Below are 19158 nucleotides of genomic sequence, written 5' to 3'. Positions count from 1 at the left end.
ACTGTAGCTTTAGATGAGGGTTTGCAATATAAGCTTAATTTCTGTATATGGTGTAGTGGTGGTGATGAACTTCTGAATAACTTAAAATTCCACCTTCCATAGTGTGTGGGAAGAACTTCAGATTTCTGTGTATTTCCTCCATATAGCTGCCTTCATTTCAGTTGGGTTGTAACTATTTTATCTCCTTCTCCTGGCATGGTTTAAAGATGCTGGCTTTGAGGGAAAAAAAACTATAATCAGGGGACCTGAAATCTCAAAAGAGTATATATAATGCACACAGTCAAAAGAAGAGAGACCAGTAGAAGAGCAGAGGGTGAAGGAGGTGGAAAAATTACGAACAGATTCTGCATAATAATGATACTACATGTATGAAATAATGCTCATATGATTCCAATTCTTTGCCTATAAAGAAGTACTGGATTAGTCTGATATCTTCTATATTTTTATTTAAAATATTCCATTGTGTGTCATTTTGCTGTACTATAATTCTCTAAAACTGTACAACCCCTGATGGGATGGTGGAGCCAGGAGGGGATTGATCTCTTCTCCCAGGTAACACATGACAGGATGAGAGGAAACAGCCTCAAGTTGCAGCAGGGGAGCTTTGAGTTGGATATCGGGGAAAATTTCTTCATGGAAAGGGTGGTCAGGCACTGGGACAGGCTGCCCAGGGCAGTAGTGGAGTAATTATCCCAGGAAGTGTTCAAACAACATATGGATGTGGCACTTGGGGACATGGTTTAGTGGTGAACATGGAGGTGGCGCTGGGTTAATGATTGGACTTGATGATCCTGGAGGTCTTTTCCCACCTTAATGATTCTGTGATTCTGTGATTCCATAATCACTACAGAAATTGCACCATTGTGTAAGAGTTGAGTTGCCTATAGCAACAGTTCCTTTCCTTCTGTTATATTTCCTTCCCTCCCACTCCTTGCTCTAGAAGAAACTCTTCCCACAGAAAAACATGTCGAGAGATATATTAAAGAAAAAAAAGAAACAAATCCCCCCCACACTCTGGTATCATGTGTACCCTTTAAGCATTTTATCACTTTAGATTTCTGCCCTCAGACTGGAGACAGTTACTGTCCTGAAGCACCTGAAGCTGTCAGGTTTTGTTGTGTGGATTTGGGGTTTTTCCCCACCCTTTGGGCTCCAGGGGCTGCTGTTTGGAAGTAGCAGTGTACAGTGTGGTACAGACATATGGAGACACTTCCTTCTTGGTGTTTTTGAACAAAGTGGACCAAGCTGGAACATGGCTTTGGTGCTGTCATAGTGGTACCAGGAAAAAGAGTGCAATGGAGAGAACCAGAGCTGGACACTTTGGTTGTTGGATGTGATATCACCAGACAGTGAGAAAATTGCCACAGGCTTCAGCTTCATGTGTTTGTTGAAGGCTGGGAGAGCTGGGGGTGTTCACCTGGAGAAGAGAATTATCCAGGAAGACCTCAGAGGCTCTTCCAGGGCCTAAAGGGACTCCAGGAGAGCTGCAGAGGGACTGGGGACAAGGGATAGAGGGACAGGACGAGGGGGAATGGCTTCCCACTGCCAGAAGACAGGGTTAGGCAGGAAGGACTTCTTGGCTGCCCAGGTTGCCCAGAGAAGCTGTGGCTGCCCCATCCGTGGAACTGTTTAAGGCCAGGTTGTACAGGGCTTGGAGCACCCTGGGATAGTGGAAGGTGTCCCTTCCGAAAACATTTCTTTCCAATATCCCATCTAAACCTACTGTCCTTCAGTTTAAAGCCATTCCCCTTGTCCCATCACTACATGACCATTGTATGAACTAACCCAATGCACCATGTTCTGAGCTCTGCTGGAGCTGGTGCTGTCCCCCTGTACTCTTAGTGCAACCATTGCCTCATGCCTTGATTGTGATCTTCCTTTTGCTATCCAGTTATCATCCTCTGCTAGTGGTAAATCAGAAAGACTGGGAACTGTAAAAATACCATGAACTGTTTCTAGCCTGACCTTAGTCAGATCAAAAGAGGATGAATAGGTACATCCATTGCAAAAAGCTTCCCTCATTAGAAATTAGCAGGTAAAGCCATTGGACATGGCCACAAGTGCTGCTAGTAATGGGAGCCAAGTTATGATACCAAATACTAAAGATTTTAACTGATGTAACAGTTCCTGTTTAGGGCAAGTGACACAGATGCCTGAAAAAAACCAGAACCAAATGTGGAACAAGCCTTTGAGTATTGCACATTTCCCCCAGACAGACACAACACACCAGCATGGACACTGCAGCCAAGGCCTGATGTGTCTCCATAAAACAGCTGCCCTGACATTAGGGCTGGGTGTCACCAACTCAGGTCTTCAGCTGCAGCTGAGCATCTTCTACTTGTCCCTTGAGCATACCCAGGCTCTGCTTTCTTGCTTGGGCAAATTTGGGCTCTGTTATTTGCTCTGCACAGGTTTAGAGAAAATACCGCTTCTGTCAACACTGTTCCATGGGGCTGCTGGGGACAGAGGGGAATTGCTCTTGGAGGCATCAGTCTGTCTTCTGGTGATGCAGAGAGAAAGGTGAATATGTATAAGGGTGCCTGAACCAGTGCTGGGCAGAAGGGTGAGCTTGAGGCATCACCTAAAGCTTATTCAGGGTGAAAGACCCTTTCAAATGATCCTCTCTCCAAATGAACCAACAAATACCTGCACAGTTGCTTCCAGCTCTGAGTCCCCAAGATCAGCAGGGCATGGAGCTGCTGGAGTGAGTCCAGAGGAGGCTGCAAAGATGCTCTGAAGACTGGAGCCCCTCTGCTCTGGAGCCAGGCTGGGAGAGCTGGGGATGTCCTCCTGCAGAAGAGAAGGCTCCAGGGACATCTCAGAGCCCCTGCCAGGACCTAAAGAGGCTCCAGCGCTCCAGCTGGAGAGGGACTTGTGACAAGGGCCTGGAGGGACAGGACAAGGGGGGGAATGGCTTCCCACTGCCAGAGGACAGGGTTAGGTGGTAAATTGGGACAGAATTCTTCCCTGTGAGGGTGGTGAGGTCCTGGCACAGGTTGCCCAGAGCAGCCGAATCTGCCCTGTCCCTGGAAGTGTTTAAGGGCTTGGAGCAACCTGGGATAGTGGAAGGTGTCCCTGCCCATGGCAGGGCTTTATAAGGGGATGATATTCAAGGTCCCTTCCAACCCCAGCCATTGTGGGATTCTGTGATTCTGTATTTCTGGGTGGAAATATAAATCTTTGCTGTGATAAGGCATGTTTTAACTCAGTGGTGTTCCCTTTAAATGCTGGAGATTGGATGTCAAAAACATGTCTGCTCTTATGACTTATTGCCATTTTCTGGTTCCCTTTTTGAAGCTTTGAAATGCAGAGCAGACTCCTCAGGCTGGAAGGTATATTTCTCGTGATCCAATGGTATCATCCAAGTGGACTGAAGGGGTTTGAGTTGGCAAAAGAGAGCCTGTGGGTTTGGAATTGCTAATGCCCAGATCTTGCTGAGATGAAAGTAGCTGGTTTTCCTGTACAAAATGTGCCGCTGTTCCTGATGAGTATTGCTGCCCATCCCTCCACCTCCAAACTCTTCTCCTTTGGACAACTTTCATTTTGCCAGGAATTGCAGTGCGCGATATTTTGCTCTGTAGGATGTTGAGGTGCTCTCCGTGGCCCAAATGCAGGATGCCAGGAGGAAGAATGGCAAGTAGGCAAAGCCTCAGCCTAGAATGTGAGACAAACATTCCCATACTATTGCCCATTTACCCAGTGACTTGGGAAGAGCTGAACAGTCCTGATGTTTTGGCCCTGTAGCTTTTGGAGGGACCTGGGCATGCCGTGGTTCAGCTGTACCCACTGAGTTGGGCATTGTCTTTGCTGCACCAGAGAAGGGAGAAGGCAGTGGTGAGGTTCCATGTGTTAAAGGCTCAGACTCTGGCAGGGTGGCACATACCAGGATGTAAAAAGGACACCAGCTCTGGCAAAAGCAAGTGGGAAACTCTGCTGGCTGTGCAGCAGGACAGGGAAAGCCCATGCATTACATCTGAGGAGGTTGTTCCCTGTACATGACACCAAGTTCTTCAGCCCGTGGTCATGTCTGTAACAACAGCTGGATGTGGCAAAACCCAAAAGTACAAAATATTTCTGTTTGTCACAGGGAGCCTTGTGCAGATCTGGGAGTGCAGCACAGAGCTGTAAGGATGAACTTGTCTGCTTATTCTGCAGCTTGAACAGATGAGGTTTCTAAGGATCCATCCCTACAAATACAGGGTATAATGCAAGGAGTGCTCCTGGGGAAACCTGCCCCTATGAACAGAATCTTATGAACAGTCTGGCTTGAATGGCTTGGGAAAGTTGTTTGTGGGTGGAAAAATATAACCAGGACCTGAACGTATGGGTTGGTTTGGATTAGTTTTCTTCTACACTGCCTTTGCCCTTGAATTGCTGGTGTTTTCTGAAGGCTTAAACACCATTTTATTTTTTATTTTTTTTAAGTACACCCAAAAAAATCCCAAGACATCTGAATGAATTCTGGTGTTTGCCTATGTCCTAGGTTGCAATATAGATGTAGTTAAGTATTCTATTACCACCAGCTGTGGGCCGTTAGCTGCTATCACCTGCTAATGACCCACTCCAGATGACAGACAATGGGCCATCAGGGACCCACCGTGTGACTCATGGACTTATCTCATCCCATTGTGGGATGCTCGGCCCAGGAGGGAGGAACCAGGTGTTCCCACCTGGATATAACCTGGCCTTGGAACTGCCTGAGCTAGCCCTGTCTACTGGGTTCCCGGAGGACAAGAGCTACCACTGAATCTTCAGCTGGAGACTAGACCTTCACAGGATCACCGCTTCAACTGGACTACTTCAGTTGGACTGCTACCACCACCCTAACAGCGTGTTAGGTTGTATCTGACTTTGTCAGTGCTTTTCCTTGTATTATTTCACTTATTTTTTTTTAATTTCAATCTTGACTTGTGATCTCCCACTGGTTTGTTTTCAAACCAACACAGCCTACGACTGCATTTTCTTCTTTTTCACCATTTTGCTCAGAATATTGGAAATATTGAACATTAATGCAGAACTGGTGTCTGGCTTCTGGCTGGCATGATGAACTGCAGAGGTGGTTATTCCCTCCTCCGACTGCAGTGGATGCTGCAGGATACAGATAAGCTACTGCTCTTTGACAGTGGTGCTCAGTCAAAGGTCTCTCTGCCATTGCCTGTCCCAGCCCGCGATGCCTCTGGGTTGTCACCCTCAGTGGAACAGTGAGGGGTGGCTGTGCTCCTGGATTAACCTGCCCTGAGGGTTACAGAGTTGATGCTGAGACAGGATTATACCTGGGGATCACTGGTCCCAGCTCTTCCTCTCCTGAGACTCAGCTTCCCTGGAGAGATGTTGCCACCATGGGCACCCACTCCGTGGTTGCTGCTCTGGCCAGGCCACCAGAGGTGACAGCAACTGTCCCTGTTTGCAGTGCCACAGGGAGCAGGATCTGGCGAGCTCCAGTTTCCTTCTAGCGAGGGCGTGTAACTGTGCCCTTAAAGGGCAGAAGTTGCTCAAATAATGAGTCATTTCTGATGGAGGTTTGCGGGCGCAGGCGGCGTTGGCGCAGGGACCGCCCGAATGCTACATCACAGCCTCACCAGCAGAGAAATCAGGAAATTGGGCCCCGGCTCTGTTTGGGAGCTACCCTTGAACGTAGAGCTTGGCTCTATGTAGGAAAGAGACTCTCCAGGAGTTCAGGAATCCAAGTCCAGGCTCAGCTGTGAGCTTCCCCAGATATCACTGCCCCCAGCCCCACATGGCCACTGCTGAGAGGTAAGAGCGGGGTCTGAGAGGTGGCGAGGACAGGTGAGGTGTCCTCCTGTCCACTCTGGCAGCAGGGAGGGATGGGCGTGGTGCTGAGCGTGGTGGGCAGTGGGGGAATTTCCCGGGTGTCACCCGTTTTCCAGCAGAGGAGCTGTACCTGCCCTTTGTCCGAGTGACACCCAGTGCTGCCCGGTGTTTGTGTTCCGGAGGGGCTGCATCCAGAGGTGCAGCCTCCACAGCCTCCCCTCCTGTTAGGGTGCCATCAGGTCTGGCACATCCTCAGCCAAGGTAACTCTTTGCACTGGAAACAAGCTTGAGTTCAGGGTCGGGACAGGTCTACCAACCCCCACCATGTTTCTGTGCTTCTCAATCTCATTGCGATTACTCGGGTTAACCAATTCATAAAAGTGCAGAACAGCCCCAAAACAAAGAAGGGGGCAAATATCTCCTCTCAAGCTTTCTGCCTGCACCCTCTGCTTGTGGGAGCATTCATTCCAGTGATGGGAACCTCATGGATCAAACACCTCCAGGAAGAAATAGCTGCTTTGGGACAAAGCATGTGAGTGTCACTAGGAGGGAGGTGATTCACTGCCGTCCCTGCTGGTGCCTGGGTGAGGCACTGGCTGGTGTCCAGGCTCTGCCAGCAGCAGGTGTCTGTGTGGGTGTGTGTGTCCAGCACCCTGAGCCCCAGGGCCAGCTGGGCAGAGGAGAAACTCTTCCCTTTGGTACTCAAGTGGAGGATCTGTCCCTTCCCAGCACCACCCGCTGTCTGCACACAGGGGCAGGACTGACCAAACAGTTGCTGCTTTTCACCAGAAATTTCTGTCCTGCAGCAGCAGAAAATGAAGGACAGTTGTCAGAGCTGCCATCAGCTCTTCTGGCTCAGCCAGCACATCACTCCTCAGACCAGGGTGTACCACGGCAGGGGTATGGAGCAGACTCTGTTCTGAAGCTCTGTGTTCATGAGGTTCTCACCATCCTGGAAGTGATCTGAGCTGCACCCAGTCCTGCTAGCCTTTGGCTGGGCCTGCTGGGGAACAGGCAGAGTGACTGCCTTCACATCCTCAACTTCACCAAGACAATATGTGTGCCATGGATGAGCTGTAGGGTGAGGGAATGGCAGTGCTGGCTAATGATGACCTCTGGCAGAGACAAAACTGCTGCCTTCTGATACTAACCTTGTAGAGCTGCAGTTGTCCCTGTTCTGTTGCTGTGGATTGGGACTGGCATAATCAGAGAGTCCTTGTATCCACACTGCCATAGAGATGAGTTTACCACAAGTGATGCAGAGGAGTGATTGTGACTCACCCTCCAAAGTGGCAATGAAGTGAAGTAATCTCTGCTCCAAGGAGCTGATCCCACAGCGTGGGCAGCAGGGGAGGGGAGGATTCTGCCCCTCTGCTCTGCTCTGATGAGACCCCATCTGCAGAGCTGCCTCCAGCTCTGGGAAACATCAGAAGGATGTGGAGCTGCTGGAGTGAGTCCAGAGGAGGCTGTAAAGTTGCTCTGAGGGCTGGAGCCCCTCTGCCCTGGAGCCAGGCTGGGAGAGCTGGGGATGTTCACCTGGAGAAGAGAAGGCTCCAGGGAGACCTCAGAGCCCCTGCCAGGGCCTAAAGGGGCTCCAGGAGAGCTGGAGAGGGACTGGGGACAGGGGATGGAGGGACAGGACAGGCAGGACAAGGGGGAATGGCTTCCCACTGCCAGAGGGCAGGGTTAGATGGGATATTGGGAAGGGATTCTTGGCTGTGAGGGTGGTGAGGCCCTGGCACAGGGTGACCAGGGCAGCTGTGGCTGCCCCTGGATCCCTGGAAGTGTTTCATGCCAGGTTGGATGGGGCTTGGTGCACCTTGGGATAGTGGAAGGTGTCCCTGCCCATGGCAGGGGGTGGAAAGACATGAGCTTTAAGGTCCCTCCCAACCCAAACCATTCCCTAATTCTATGATCTTCCCAAGGAGGTGACACTGGGGATGAAGGACTCCATATGCACCCCAGCATATGCACCCCAGCATGACCAGTTGGTGTCAAGGGCAGCACAGGGACATTGTGTAATCGTCCCACAGTCAATGCATGTGACAGTCCCACCTCAGCCCAGCCTTGTCTGTCAGTGTTCCCACTGCCCAGGCAGCCCCCACATCAGCTCTGCTGCATCCCACGTCAGCCGGGCCATGGCTGGTGCCTGTCGTGGCCCTGGTGACTCGGAGCTCCTGAAAGAGGAGGTGAAAAAGCAAGTTCCTGGTAAAACCACATTGCCCCCCCACAGCTGTGGTGCTGGGCTCCTGTGCCAGCAGAGCTGGTGGGAGCTGAGGCCCTCTTTGGTGGCAGAGGCACAGAGCAGGAGTGCTAGGTCCTGTTCCCACCTGCATGTGGGACAGGAGTGTCCCCAGGGCACAACTGGCAGGGGCAGGGTTTGCAGCCTGCTCTAAGCCTTTTCCTCCATCCCATGGTACTGAGCTGCATGAGGGACAGGAGCTGTGCTGGCCAAGGGAGCCTGTGGGACAGCAGCCATGGCCTGAGACAGCAACCATGGCCTGGGACTAGCCAACTCAGCCCCGTCCCTCCACAGCCCCTTTGGTTTCTTCTGCAGGTGGCAGCAGGAGAGGACAGGGAATCCCTGATGCGCTGACGGTTGGCCATGTCTGGGGTGAGCGGGGCTGCACAGGGACACCAGCAATTCCAGCTGACACCAGGGTGATGTGCGCCCCCAGGACCGAAGCGGGGTGGAGGAGGGCTCATGCCCAGTGCCCCTGGTCCCAAGCCAGGGTTTCAAATGGTCCTTGGGGCTGGCCCTGGTGCCTGTGGGAGGCAGAGGGGTCCAGCTCTCACCGTCCCTACTGATGCTGCCTCCTCCTTGCAGAAGCACTGGCCCCTTGGGACGCAGTGTGTCACCAAGCATGACCACACCAAACCCAAGCCCCGGGAGCTGGCATTCCGCAAGGGTGACATGGTCACCATCATCGAGGCCGTGGAGGTGAGACCTGTGGGTGCTCAGGTACACACTGCACTGAGAGGGCATGGCAGGAATGGGACTCCAATGCCATCAGCTCAGCAGCCAGAGCCAGTATCTCCCTTGCTAGAGGGATCCCCCCTTCCTTCCCTTGCTCTGAGACCCTCTTGTCCCCAGGGCAAAGGCTGGTACCGTGCCAGGCACAATGAGACGGGGCAGGAGGGGCTGCTGGCAGCCAGTGCACTGCGGGAGCGTGGGGCCATCCGCGTTGACCCCAAACTCAGCCTGATGCCGTGAGTACAGCTGGGGGGGCCGGGGGGGACTAGGGAGGCCCAGCGGAGCCCCTGGGAGCTGCAACAGCAGATGAGTCCAGTGTATTCCCCCCAGTCATGTTTGGGTGGGCAGCTGGGGACAATGCATCCTGTAGCCATGCCCTGGCAATGGAAGGATTTGCTGGGACCAGTACTTGACTTTAAAGACCCCTAGTTGTGCCCACCCAGGTTGGATGAACCTCATAGGGAGGGGTTTCCTGTAGAGGGATCTGTGTAGCTTTGTCAGGGGCTCTGCTCTCCTCATCTTGCTGCTGCCCCTGCGGGAAGGCCCCTGGCACAGCCCCCTCTCCAATGCCCCTTTCCTCAGCTGGTTCCATGGGAAGATCTCAGGGGTGGAGGCAGTGCAGGAGCTGCAGCCCCCGGAGGATGGGCTGTTCCTGGTGCGTGAGTCCGTCCGGCACCCCGGTGACTACGTGCTGTGTGTGAGCTTCGGCAAGGAGGTGATCCACTACCGTGTGGTGCACGAGGAGAACACACTCAGCATTGACAGCCAGCAGTACTTCTCCAACCTCATCGACATGATTGAGGTGAGACCCCCTGGGCAGAGGGTCCCACCAGTGCCAGAGAAGGGCAAGGACCTCATGGGCTCACACAGCATTGGCAGGTCCTTGTCCTGTTCTGTATGGTTTTCACTGATGTTTGTTACCTGGTGTAATTCTCCATCCCTGTCAAAGGCTCGTGGTTCCCACTCAGTTTGGGGTGCAATGGGCAGATCTGGGATATCCCAGGGATGTCTCTGCAAACCAGCTGTGTCAGGTGCAGTCCCTGTACCCAGCCAAGGGCCACATTCTCCCTATTCCTGCTTATTCAGTGCTTCATGCAGCAGGCCGACTCTGGTGGCCTCTGCCTCCCCTGGAGTTTGAGGCATTTTGCCATTCTCTCTCCACTCAAAGCCCGCTCTCACAGGCTGACCCCCCAGGGCTCCCAGGCTGCTTTGTGAGTTCTCACCCTTCCAGCGAGTTTTTCCTGGTGGTCCATCCTCACCCTGTCTTCTCTCCAGGGAGCTGCACTCTCATATTTTCCTTTTAGACACAACTTCTACTTTTGGGTGGCTCCTTTTCCTTCTCAACTGCTCCAACCCCACTTTAAAATTCTGAAGGTCCTCCTGTCCCATCCCATCCTGTCCAGCTGCTTCTGCTCCCATCGCCTCTGCAAACTGCTCTCAACTGCTGCAGCATCTGCTGGGGGTTCAACCCCACCAGTAGCATCCCACTTCCCCTGTCGTGCATTGTAGTGTTCCTCTGGCTGTGCCCAGAGGGGAGCAAGGCTGAGACATGGGCTGCCCTCAAGGGTGGCGATAGTGGGATCCTGTGGAGCATCCCAAAGGTGTTCCCTGGACTCACACTCTGAGCCTGAGGGTAAGAGCTGGCATCACCTCCATGTGTTCATCCCTTGGCAGCATTACATGAACGAGCAGGGAGCCATCTGCACCAAGCTGGTGAAGCCCAAACCAAAATCTGGGATGAAGTCAGCTGAGGAGGAGTTGGCCAAAGGTAGGGTATGGTGGGAAGGGGCTGTGGTCTTTATTTTAGGGACAAGGCCCCACTGGTGGCCCCTGCTAACCTGCCCTTGTGCCCATGCCCAGCTGGATGGTTGCTGAACCTGAAGCACCTCACACTAGGAGACCGCATTGGGCAAGGCGAGTTTGGAGGTAGGTGAGAGGATGGGACTGGAGGTTGCCTGGCTGCAGCTTTCCCAGATGGCACCCCCTGATTCCCCTCCCCATCTCAAGGCATGGGGGGCTCAGCCTGGGGTGCAGGAGGCTGGGTGGAGCTCAGCCTGACTCTCACATGCTCTCCCAGATGTCCTGCAGGGTGAGTACATGGGGCAGAGGGTGGCTGTGAAGAACATCAAGTGTGATGTGACTGCCCAGGCCTTCCTTGCTGAAACAGCTGCCATGACGTGAGTGCCCTGTGGAGGTGTTGCCCAGCCCTGCCCATGGCCCAGAATGAGCAGGCACCTCCTTGACTTGGATCCCCTCCATTCCAGGAAGGTCCGACACAAAAACCTTGTGTGTTTGCTAGGAGTGATCTTGCACAATGGCCTCTACATTGTCATGGAGTTCATGAGCAAGGTGAGAGCACCTGGCTGCTCCTCAGCCAGTGGGACCCATCATCACTTAGATCTGGGGACAAAATCCCTGTCTAGGGGCTGAGTTGTACAGCTGCTGGGAACTGGAGCACCTGCAGAAGGCAACGTCTCCTGGCAGCCCCGTCCTGTTGGCCCTGACTTGTTTTATGCTCCTCTGTCAGGGCAACCTGGTGAACTTCCTGCGCACGCGGGGCCGGGCACTTGTCCCAACCCAGCAGCTCCTCCTGTTCGCCCTGTAAGTCCATCTCTCTCATCTGGGCTGGGATCCAGGGCTCTGCAGACCCCTGTGCAGCCCCAGGGGACATGCAGTGACACGACTCCGTCTCACTCGGCTGTGGCAGGGATGTGGCTCAGGGCATGGACTACCTGGAGTCCAAGAAGTTGGTGCATCGGGACCTGGCTGCCCGCAACATCCTCATCTCCGAGGAGAACGTGGCCAAAGTGAGTGACTTTGGCTTGGCCCGGGTCAACCCAAAGGGTGCAGATGCCACATTGCTCCCTGTGAAGTGGACGGCGCCAGAGGCCCTGAAACACAATGTGAGTGAGTGGGAGGGAAGGGGGAGTCAGGGGGTCCTTCCAAAGCATCTCACCCCCTTGGGTTGCCCCTGCTTGTTCCCACTCCCACTGACCCATCCCTGTCCCACAGTGGCTTCTGGCACAGTCAGCCCTGCATCTCCCAAAATTCTGTCTCTGTCCTGAACAGGTGTGCAGTGGGAATTGGGGCAGGATGATGGGATTGGGGGGGTTGTTCACACCCTGGGGAGTTGAGACGGGGCAGAGAGTAGTCACTGTCCTCTGTCTTGCCCTTGGGAAGCAACGGGGACCCAGAGCAACCCTCGGCTGGCTTCAACCTCCCCCTCTCCTGCCGCCACAGAAATTCTCCTCCAAGTCAGACGTGTGGAGCTACGGGATCCTCCTGTGGGAAACCTTCTCCTTTGGACGGGCACCCTACCCCAAGCTGGTGAGCATTGTGCCAGGGAACACCACAGGTCTCACCCCATTGGCAATTATGGGATGGGGACATCCCACTGCTCCCTGACCAGAGCAGGGTAGGGGGTTCCCAGCTGGCTTCTCCATCCTGGCAGGCCCTGAAGGAGGTGACAGAGCTGCTGGAGCAGGGGTACCGTATGGACCCCCCCGAGGGCTGCCCACCCCCTGTCTATGCCCTAATGAAGAGCTGCTGGGAGCTGGAGCCAGGCAAGCGCCCATCCTTCAAGAAACTCACAGAGAAGCTGCAGAAGGAGCTGAAACATCTCAGGGACGTTTAACCCCGATCCTGCTACTAGGACCCAGGACCTGAAGCCCCTGGACCCTCCAGGGCTGGAGTGGCAAGGCCAGGCGGACAGGAACGGGATGGCCTGTGGTACTGCTCTCTCCCTGTGGAGATAGGGCAGCAGCCTCCCTCCATCCCGGCATGGTCCTTCTACCCAGCACACAGCCCAGAGCAGGTCCCTATGAGATCAATCTCTCCTGACCCATCGGAGTGGGGAGCGCAGACCCCGAGGGAGCCATGCCCACACCCCGTGTGCTCAGCCCCAGGAGCAGATGCTGCATGTGGGGTCCCTTCAAGCTGTGACTCCCACTGATGGGAGACAGGACTGGACATCTCCACTCACTGGAGGATGAGACCCCACCCTGACTCAGCCCTGCTCCAGTGCCCAGCGCAGGCATGTCAGCACAGCCAGATAAACCACATGGATTTGGGCTTTTTGATTAAACCAAAGAAATTAGTTCAACAGCATCTTTAAGCCTCCAGGGTGAAATTAGCCTATCCCTCACTCAGGGCTTGACAAAGCTCAGTGAAAGGCTTTGGGGAGGGCCAGGAGTTCTGGCTCTTGATGCCCTCCCCATGCCTCGCATGCCTCTCCCATTGGGGCTCTGTGCAGCAGGGGATTATACTTTTAATCAGAGGCTGTATGGGAATTGCTTGCATATAGATTACGGGTGCGGGGCACATCCCAGGCAGGGGAGAGCCCCCAGCTCCACAGGCTTCCAAGCAATCTCGAGTCTCGGTGGAGCAGGGATTAGCAGGGGCACGGGGCCGCCTGTGCGGGTGGGTGTGCGCCCGCCACCACCTCGTCTGCTGCCAGTCCTTTAACCCTCGATTGGGTTTTTTCAGCTAATCCTCTTGTGTCTCCTCTGTTCTGACTTCCTCACCTCCCTGTGTGCATGGTTCTGGGTGCCAACAGCACGAGGCTCTTGCAGGGTTTGGCCCAGACCCATGGGTGCTGCTCCAAATTGGGACCCACGTAATGGGGGGTATTTCAGCCTGACCCAGTATGTGCTGGAGTCTGATGACTCTTTCCACCTCCCTGTCACCCTGATGTGGCAGCATCTGCTGTCCCCTTGCACTGCCACTGTCCCCTGCAAGCACCCTTGGGTGCAGTGAAGGGAAGGTCTTTCCACCCCGGCTGTGGCTTCCCCTCCTAATGCCTTAATCCGCTCCTGATCCACAGTGCCCCTGGGGCTGGTCCCACTGACCTTGCAGGCATTGGGACCTGGCGGGAACCTTGGGGCACAAACTGCCACTGCCACTCGCCATGGCCTCCTTCTTCACGGCTGCCCTGAAGAGATTCCAGGGGGGCAAGGACGAGTCACCCAAGGGGGCTCCCAAAGATGACAAGGCAGCCACGCTGCCCAATGGCATGGCCCACGAGGAGTTTGAGGAGTACCAGCGGCAGCTGTTGGAAGAGAAGTAAGGTTTCACCGGGGCTGGGGGGTCACTGGGGTGTGCAACACACCAGGATCAGCATCCCACCTGCTGTGGGCTGTCCACAGGGTGGCACAGGACAGGGATGGGGAGGCAGCCGTAGCAAGGGACAGTGCAGAGCAGAGCAGGTGCCCTTCGGTGTCTCTCCCCCACAGCATGGGAGGTCCACAGAGGTGCTGGCAAAGGGCTGTGATAGTGTCTTAGTGCACCAGAGGTGACGAGGGGAACCCCCAGGTGTCAGAGTCCCAGGGTGGTTCCAGCCCAGCACCCTTGGAGCCAAGGGATGGGGGGCCAGCATGGGATTGGATTAAGGTCCCACCTCCCTGGGAGCAGGTACTGTGGGGACCCAATGTCTCAGCACCAGGGAGATGAGAGGCTGCAGGAGGAGCGAGTCCCAGCAATGGGCACCTTCATCGAGCACCTCTGACTCTGGGTGCTGGGGCTGGGTGGGCAGGATATGGTTCCTGCTCCCAGCTCCCCATTGTAATCTTCTTGTGGGTCTCAGACCTTCTCCTCCCTCCTGCCCTGGACCTGCTCTACAGGGGGACCAGGGTGATGTTGGGGTGGTCCTGGGGGGACGCTCAGTGAGGTGGGGGTGATGGTGTGGTACCTGCTGCAGGATTGAGCGGGACAAGGTGTTTGCACAGAGGAAGGCAGAGAGGGCCACGGTGCGGATGCACCTGCGGGACAAGTACCACCTGGCCCAGGTAAGAACCAGCCTGTCTGCAGTGGGACCTGGGGGGCTCCGCTTGACCCTACATCACCCGGAACAGCCCCAGGCCCACGGCTGCCGTCCTGCCGTGGATGGGAGGGATGCCTGAAGAGGGCAGCAGACGGCCACTGTCTCCGCCTGGCCATCTGCCACCCACTGTCCATCCAGCGTCCGAGTCTGGCACTGGATAGTCCTAGAATCCCTCAGTGTCCCCAGCACCCTGGGACTGGCTGCTCCCTGTCCCCTGTACCCTGCTCGACCCTGTCAGGCACCATGTCTGTCCCCACGGGACATGCTTTCCCAACCGCGTGCAGGACGAGCGGGACGATGCCCAGGTGCACATGGCTGGAGGTGCGGTGGAGCTGCCGCAGGACCTGGCAGCCATGGTGCACGGCGAGGAGGAGGAGGAGAATGGCAGCGCCGGGGCCTTCGCCTTCCTGGCGAAGCTGCGGGAGGTGGAGCTGCCGGCTCTGCGGGACAGCGCACTGGGCGGCGTGGAGCAGGTGAAGGAGAAGTGCGCCCTGATGTAGCAGCACTGCCCGTCCGGCGGCAGGTGACACCGGCAGCCCCTGTTCCCGGGAGCCACGGGATGCAGAGGCTCTGGGTGCCCTTACTTGGGGTGGGGGTCCCAATACACCTGTTGGGCGTGGGTTTTCTTCCCCAAAACCATTCCCAGTTGCTTTTCCAGGGTGTACTGGGGTGCAGGATGTCTGGGCCGCCTCCACCCGTTATGGTCAAGTCTGTCTCGCGGTGCTTCCGGTGTGAGCCCCCATATGCAGCAGATCCCTAACACTGTTACCCCTGGACCAGCCCTGGCGCTGCACACCATTTGGTTCAATAAATACAGCATTCGCCAGCATAATTCTGGTTGTCCTGCCAGATCCCATGCCCACATAGACGTGTCCGGAGTGGTGAGGAGACATTATGATAGTGCTGCAGCTGGGCTGCCTCATGTCCCCTGAGCCACCAACCAGCCGAGAATGTTTGGACACTGGGTCCGTCCCCCACTTCTGCAGCAGCCCCCAGGCACACAGGAGTCAGTGGGACCCAGTGATCACCCTGGCCATCCCTTGGGGATGGGGAGAGAGTGTGGAGCATTTCCCCCCTGCTCGAGCATCCCCTGCCAGTGTGGGCAGCAGGGGCGTCCCTCTGGCTGTGCCGGGGTGCGCAGCTGCTTCTTGCCCCTCCAGGGACTCCCTCCTGGGCTCTCGGCAGCAGCCCTGGCTTACATGCCGCCGCGCCGGAAGGCCGGGGGCTGCTGAGATCACTAATACCTGCCTATTTTAGCGAGGTCTAATCTGCCTGAGTAGCCTGTCCCCGAGGACTAAGCTCGCTGAACCCGTGCAAAATGTACGGCCAGCGCTGGCCTCAGCGGCACCTCCCGCCGGAGTCAGAGCCGGAGCCGCCGGGAATCACGCTGTGTGTGCATGAAAGGAAGGACGCGCTGAGCCGCCTCCGTCCTCCCCACGCCGCTACCATCTGCTCCGGAAAGGCTGCGGGGACTGCCCTGCCCGGGCTGCCTACGGCCGCGGTGGCCGGGCTGGGAGGGGGCGGCCGGATCCAGCACAGGTGGGCTGAGAGCTGTGTCACCGAGCTCAGCGCCGTCACCAGAGCCATCGGGCTCAGCTGCCGCGGCTGAAGCACACGGAGCAAGGAGGTCTCTGGATGCACGCGGTGCCCAGTGTCTCCTGGAACCCCTTCAGGTACCAGTCCAGAGACTGGTGCCTGCTGGAGCATCCTACGGAGCGTGAGACAGGCTCATCAGGGCCTGACACCAGGGAGCCTCCTGACATTTGGTGGCCCTCTGTCTGTGCTGTCCCCATCATCCTGCTGTCCCTGCCATCGCTTCCATCCCTGCTCACCAGCCTTTCCTCAGAACCTGGAAAATCTCCTTTCAGGTACAAACCCCACACCTGTGGGATGGGACCGTCTGTGCCTCACCACTCCCTTGCCAGGTCCCTGACAGGATGGTAGCAGCTGTGGCACCCAGCACAACTCTGTTCCCACGCCACATCCCTGCTCTCACCAGAGTTGGACTCATCACCAAGTGCCAGCTGCTGGGATGGTGGCACCGAGGTCCCCAGCGCACTCTCTCACCACCACCTCAGTCTTCCATCACCACTCCACATCAGGGCCCCATCCTGCCCTGATGGGCAGCCCTCTCCCAGTGCTCCCAGTGGGGCTGCATGGGGACTCCCAGTGCCAGCTGGGATTCGGGTCAGGACCCTCCGCCAGGTCTTCTTGGCTAATCGTCCTGCCCCCCCGCCCTCCCCACGCTGCCACCTGCCTCCCACTCAGCACCCTTTTGGGTCACCCCTGCTGCCTCCCCGCCTGCCCAAGGCCTCTTAATGAACTAAAAAAGTGATAAATCCCCGGCCGAGCTGGTCACGTGAGGCCGGTGGCCCCCGGCCGCCCCCCGGCCCGACCCCCGCCTCCGGCCCCACCGCCCCGGTAAGCTGACGCAGCGTCTCTAAGCGTTAGCAGCTTTGCGCGCTAATAGGATTAGGGAGGTTTAAAACTGTCATTTGAGTGAACTAAACCCCCTGATACTCTGCATTGCACCTTCTTAACCAATTTGCCTTCAATTAGGGTAATTGGGAAACTAGCAAAGAAGTATAGCATTAATATTTTAAAGTGATGAAGCGATTACGGGCCTTGGACAAGGAAGCAAATCAATTTGCTATCTGCTTCTAAAAGGCAATTATAATCATTTGGCAAATCAGCCTGTCGCCTCCCCCGAGGCGAGCCAACACCTTGCGGCAGCCGCGGGCCGGCACCGCACACACAGTGCCGGGGCCGGGCAGCTGGGCAGTCCCCTGCCCCCAAACCCAGCACCCTGGGGACCTCCCTGCACACCCGGGGCAGTGGGGCACCCTGGGGAAAGCTTCCGAGGGCAGTCAGTGTGGGGTACACGGCTCCTGCTCTCGTCACAGTGGCCAGCATGAGCACCTGGGTGAGTGGGGTCCAGGTACCCGTTTGCACCCCTGGCCCCACACATCGCCCTTGCCCCAGTAATGTCCCCAGTAACCCCCACAGGCAGCACCTCCCTGCTCTCCCAAGCACTCCCTTGCAGCATCACTCGGCAAGGGGGTGTCACCCCATCCCCAGGGGCTGCATGGTCCTGGATATGTCCTGCCATCCTTGGCATGGCCTTGCTGTCCTCGGGGCAGTGCTGTCCCTGGGGTGGTGGCATGCTGTCCCCAGGGCAGTGGCATGCCAACCCCATGACAACATCACGCTGTCCTCGAAGAGGTGTCAGACAGGGTAGGTGAAGCTGCACAACCCCTGTAGGGAACAATGGGATGGCCTTGGGGCCCACACCAGGACACACTGGGGGCTGCAGGGTCTCAACCACAGCAGCTGTGGTGGGGAGGGCACAGACCCACTCGGGGCCCAGTGACCTGGCACAGCGTGCTGGAGTCCAAAACCCCTGCAGTGACATTTGCCATCTGAAAGGGGAACTGTGGCAAGGAGGGGAAGGGAGTGGGAGGAGGCCTAGACATGTCCGGGGGCGGCAGTGGTTGCAGGTGGCAGGAAGATGGTTTTGGGAGAAAGTGAGCCAAGAAAGAAAAGGGCAAAATCCACCCCACATGATGGGGGCTCTGGGCAGCACCAAGCACATCCCTCAGCACAGCCCAGGACCCCCACCATGATGTTCCCATTATTCATTGGGGCCCAGGGGCAGCAGTGGGAACAGGGAGGAGAAGGATGGTGGTCCTGCCCCTCCTCCTGGCTGCCTTTGTCCAGGGCCCATGGGCAGCCCCCAGGGATTGTCCCCTTGGCTGGATCCCATGGCTGGTCCCCACAGGGTGTTCCTATGCCTGGCCCCAGTGCTCAGTCCCATGTCCGTGACTCATCCCCACACCTGGTCCCACTGGCACTGCCCCATGGCTGCTCCTCACACTTGGCCCTCCTGCCTGGTCCCCCTCGCTGGTCCCTGTGAGTGCTCCCCCTGCCTGGTGTTCATACCAGGTCCCCAAGGCTATTCAGGGGGCCTGGTCTCTATGACTGGTCTGTACACCCGGTCCTCACATCTGGACCCCCAACCAGACCCCAGAAGAGGTCCCCAGACCCTGTCCTCACTCTGGGTCCTCACAGCTGGACCTCATGCCTGGTCCCCACCCTTGTTCCCACACCTGTCCCCATCTCTGCTCCTCACACAGGCAGGGCCCTGCAGGCAGCGTCATCGGGAGCCATGGGGCCACCCACACTGTCACAGGGCCACCCCCAGGCTCGCCATCCCTATGCGGGGGGGACAACACCCACCACTGCAGCATCCCCATCCCACCGAGGCTTGGGGCGCCTGCCCTGGACCCCATCCCTGGGGCAGAGCCTCCACAGCCCAAGGAAATCCTGCCCCATCCCCCTCAATCCTTTCTTCTCCGCTCCCCCTGTTTCTAATTCTTTCTCCTCGCCTGTAATGAGGGGATTACACGGCAAACTCCAGCAGGACGCCTTTGTGGGGAGACAATCCGAGTGGGGAAGGCAGTTCGGGGCTTTGTCCGCCGCTGCCCCCCCGGACCCGTGCTGGGGGGACATTTAGAGCAATTACTTGTCCAGAAAGTAACTGTCAATCATTCTTAAAGGGGAAGGCCTCCAATTAATAACCTCGTCTTAATCCTTT

At 56.4% G+C, this 19158-nt stretch overlaps 2 protein-coding genes across 13 annotated transcripts in view; both read left to right on the top strand.

Annotated features, from left to right (window-relative positions):
- Positions 1–12853, top strand: part of MATK (megakaryocyte-associated tyrosine kinase) — a 35027-nt gene extending 22174 nt beyond the window's left edge. For 2 of the 12 annotated variants that reach the window (XM_085040167.1, XM_085040166.1), the window contains 12 exons: positions 8330–8386; positions 8600–8713; positions 8867–8982; positions 9329–9548; positions 10421–10514; positions 10607–10672; positions 10824–10923; positions 11011–11095; positions 11274–11347; positions 11454–11649; positions 11927–12073; positions 12198–12853. In XM_085040167.1, coding sequence (XP_084896293.1) covers positions 8378–8386; positions 8600–8713; positions 8867–8982; positions 9329–9548; positions 10421–10514; positions 10607–10672; positions 10824–10923; positions 11011–11095; positions 11274–11347; positions 11454–11649; positions 11927–12073; positions 12198–12380 — 1404 coding nt within the window. In that variant the 5' untranslated portion in view covers positions 8330–8377 and the 3' untranslated portion in view covers positions 12381–12853. Of the gene's footprint in view, positions 1–5196; positions 5755–6766; positions 7223–8329; positions 8714–8866; positions 8983–9328; positions 9549–10420; positions 10515–10606; positions 10673–10823; positions 10924–11010; positions 11096–11273; positions 11348–11453; positions 11650–11926; positions 12074–12197 lie in introns of those variants that run through there. The other 10 variants (XM_085040161.1, XM_085040160.1, XM_085040165.1 and 7 more) reach the window with 9 other exon arrangements.
- Positions 12854–12990: 137 nt separating this feature from the next.
- LOC146426335 (complexin-3-like) lies at positions 12991–15396 on the top strand. Its single transcript, XM_085040171.1, has 3 exons — positions 12991–13807; positions 14442–14529; positions 14849–15396. The coding sequence occupies exons 1-3, from the start codon at positions 13653–13655 to the stop codon at positions 15062–15064; spliced, it is 459 nt and encodes a 152-aa protein (XP_084896297.1). The 5' UTR covers positions 12991–13652; the 3' UTR covers positions 15065–15396.
- Positions 15397–19158: the final 3762 nt, after the last annotated feature.

This window comes from Lichenostomus cassidix, chromosome 28 (genome assembly GCF_008360975.1).
Source record: "Lichenostomus cassidix isolate B80296 chromosome 28, HeHo_3.0, whole genome shotgun sequence".
Classification (NCBI taxonomy): Eukaryota; Metazoa; Chordata; class Aves; order Passeriformes; family Meliphagidae; genus Lichenostomus; species Lichenostomus cassidix.
This window is presented reverse-complemented; position numbering and strand designations above follow the sequence as displayed.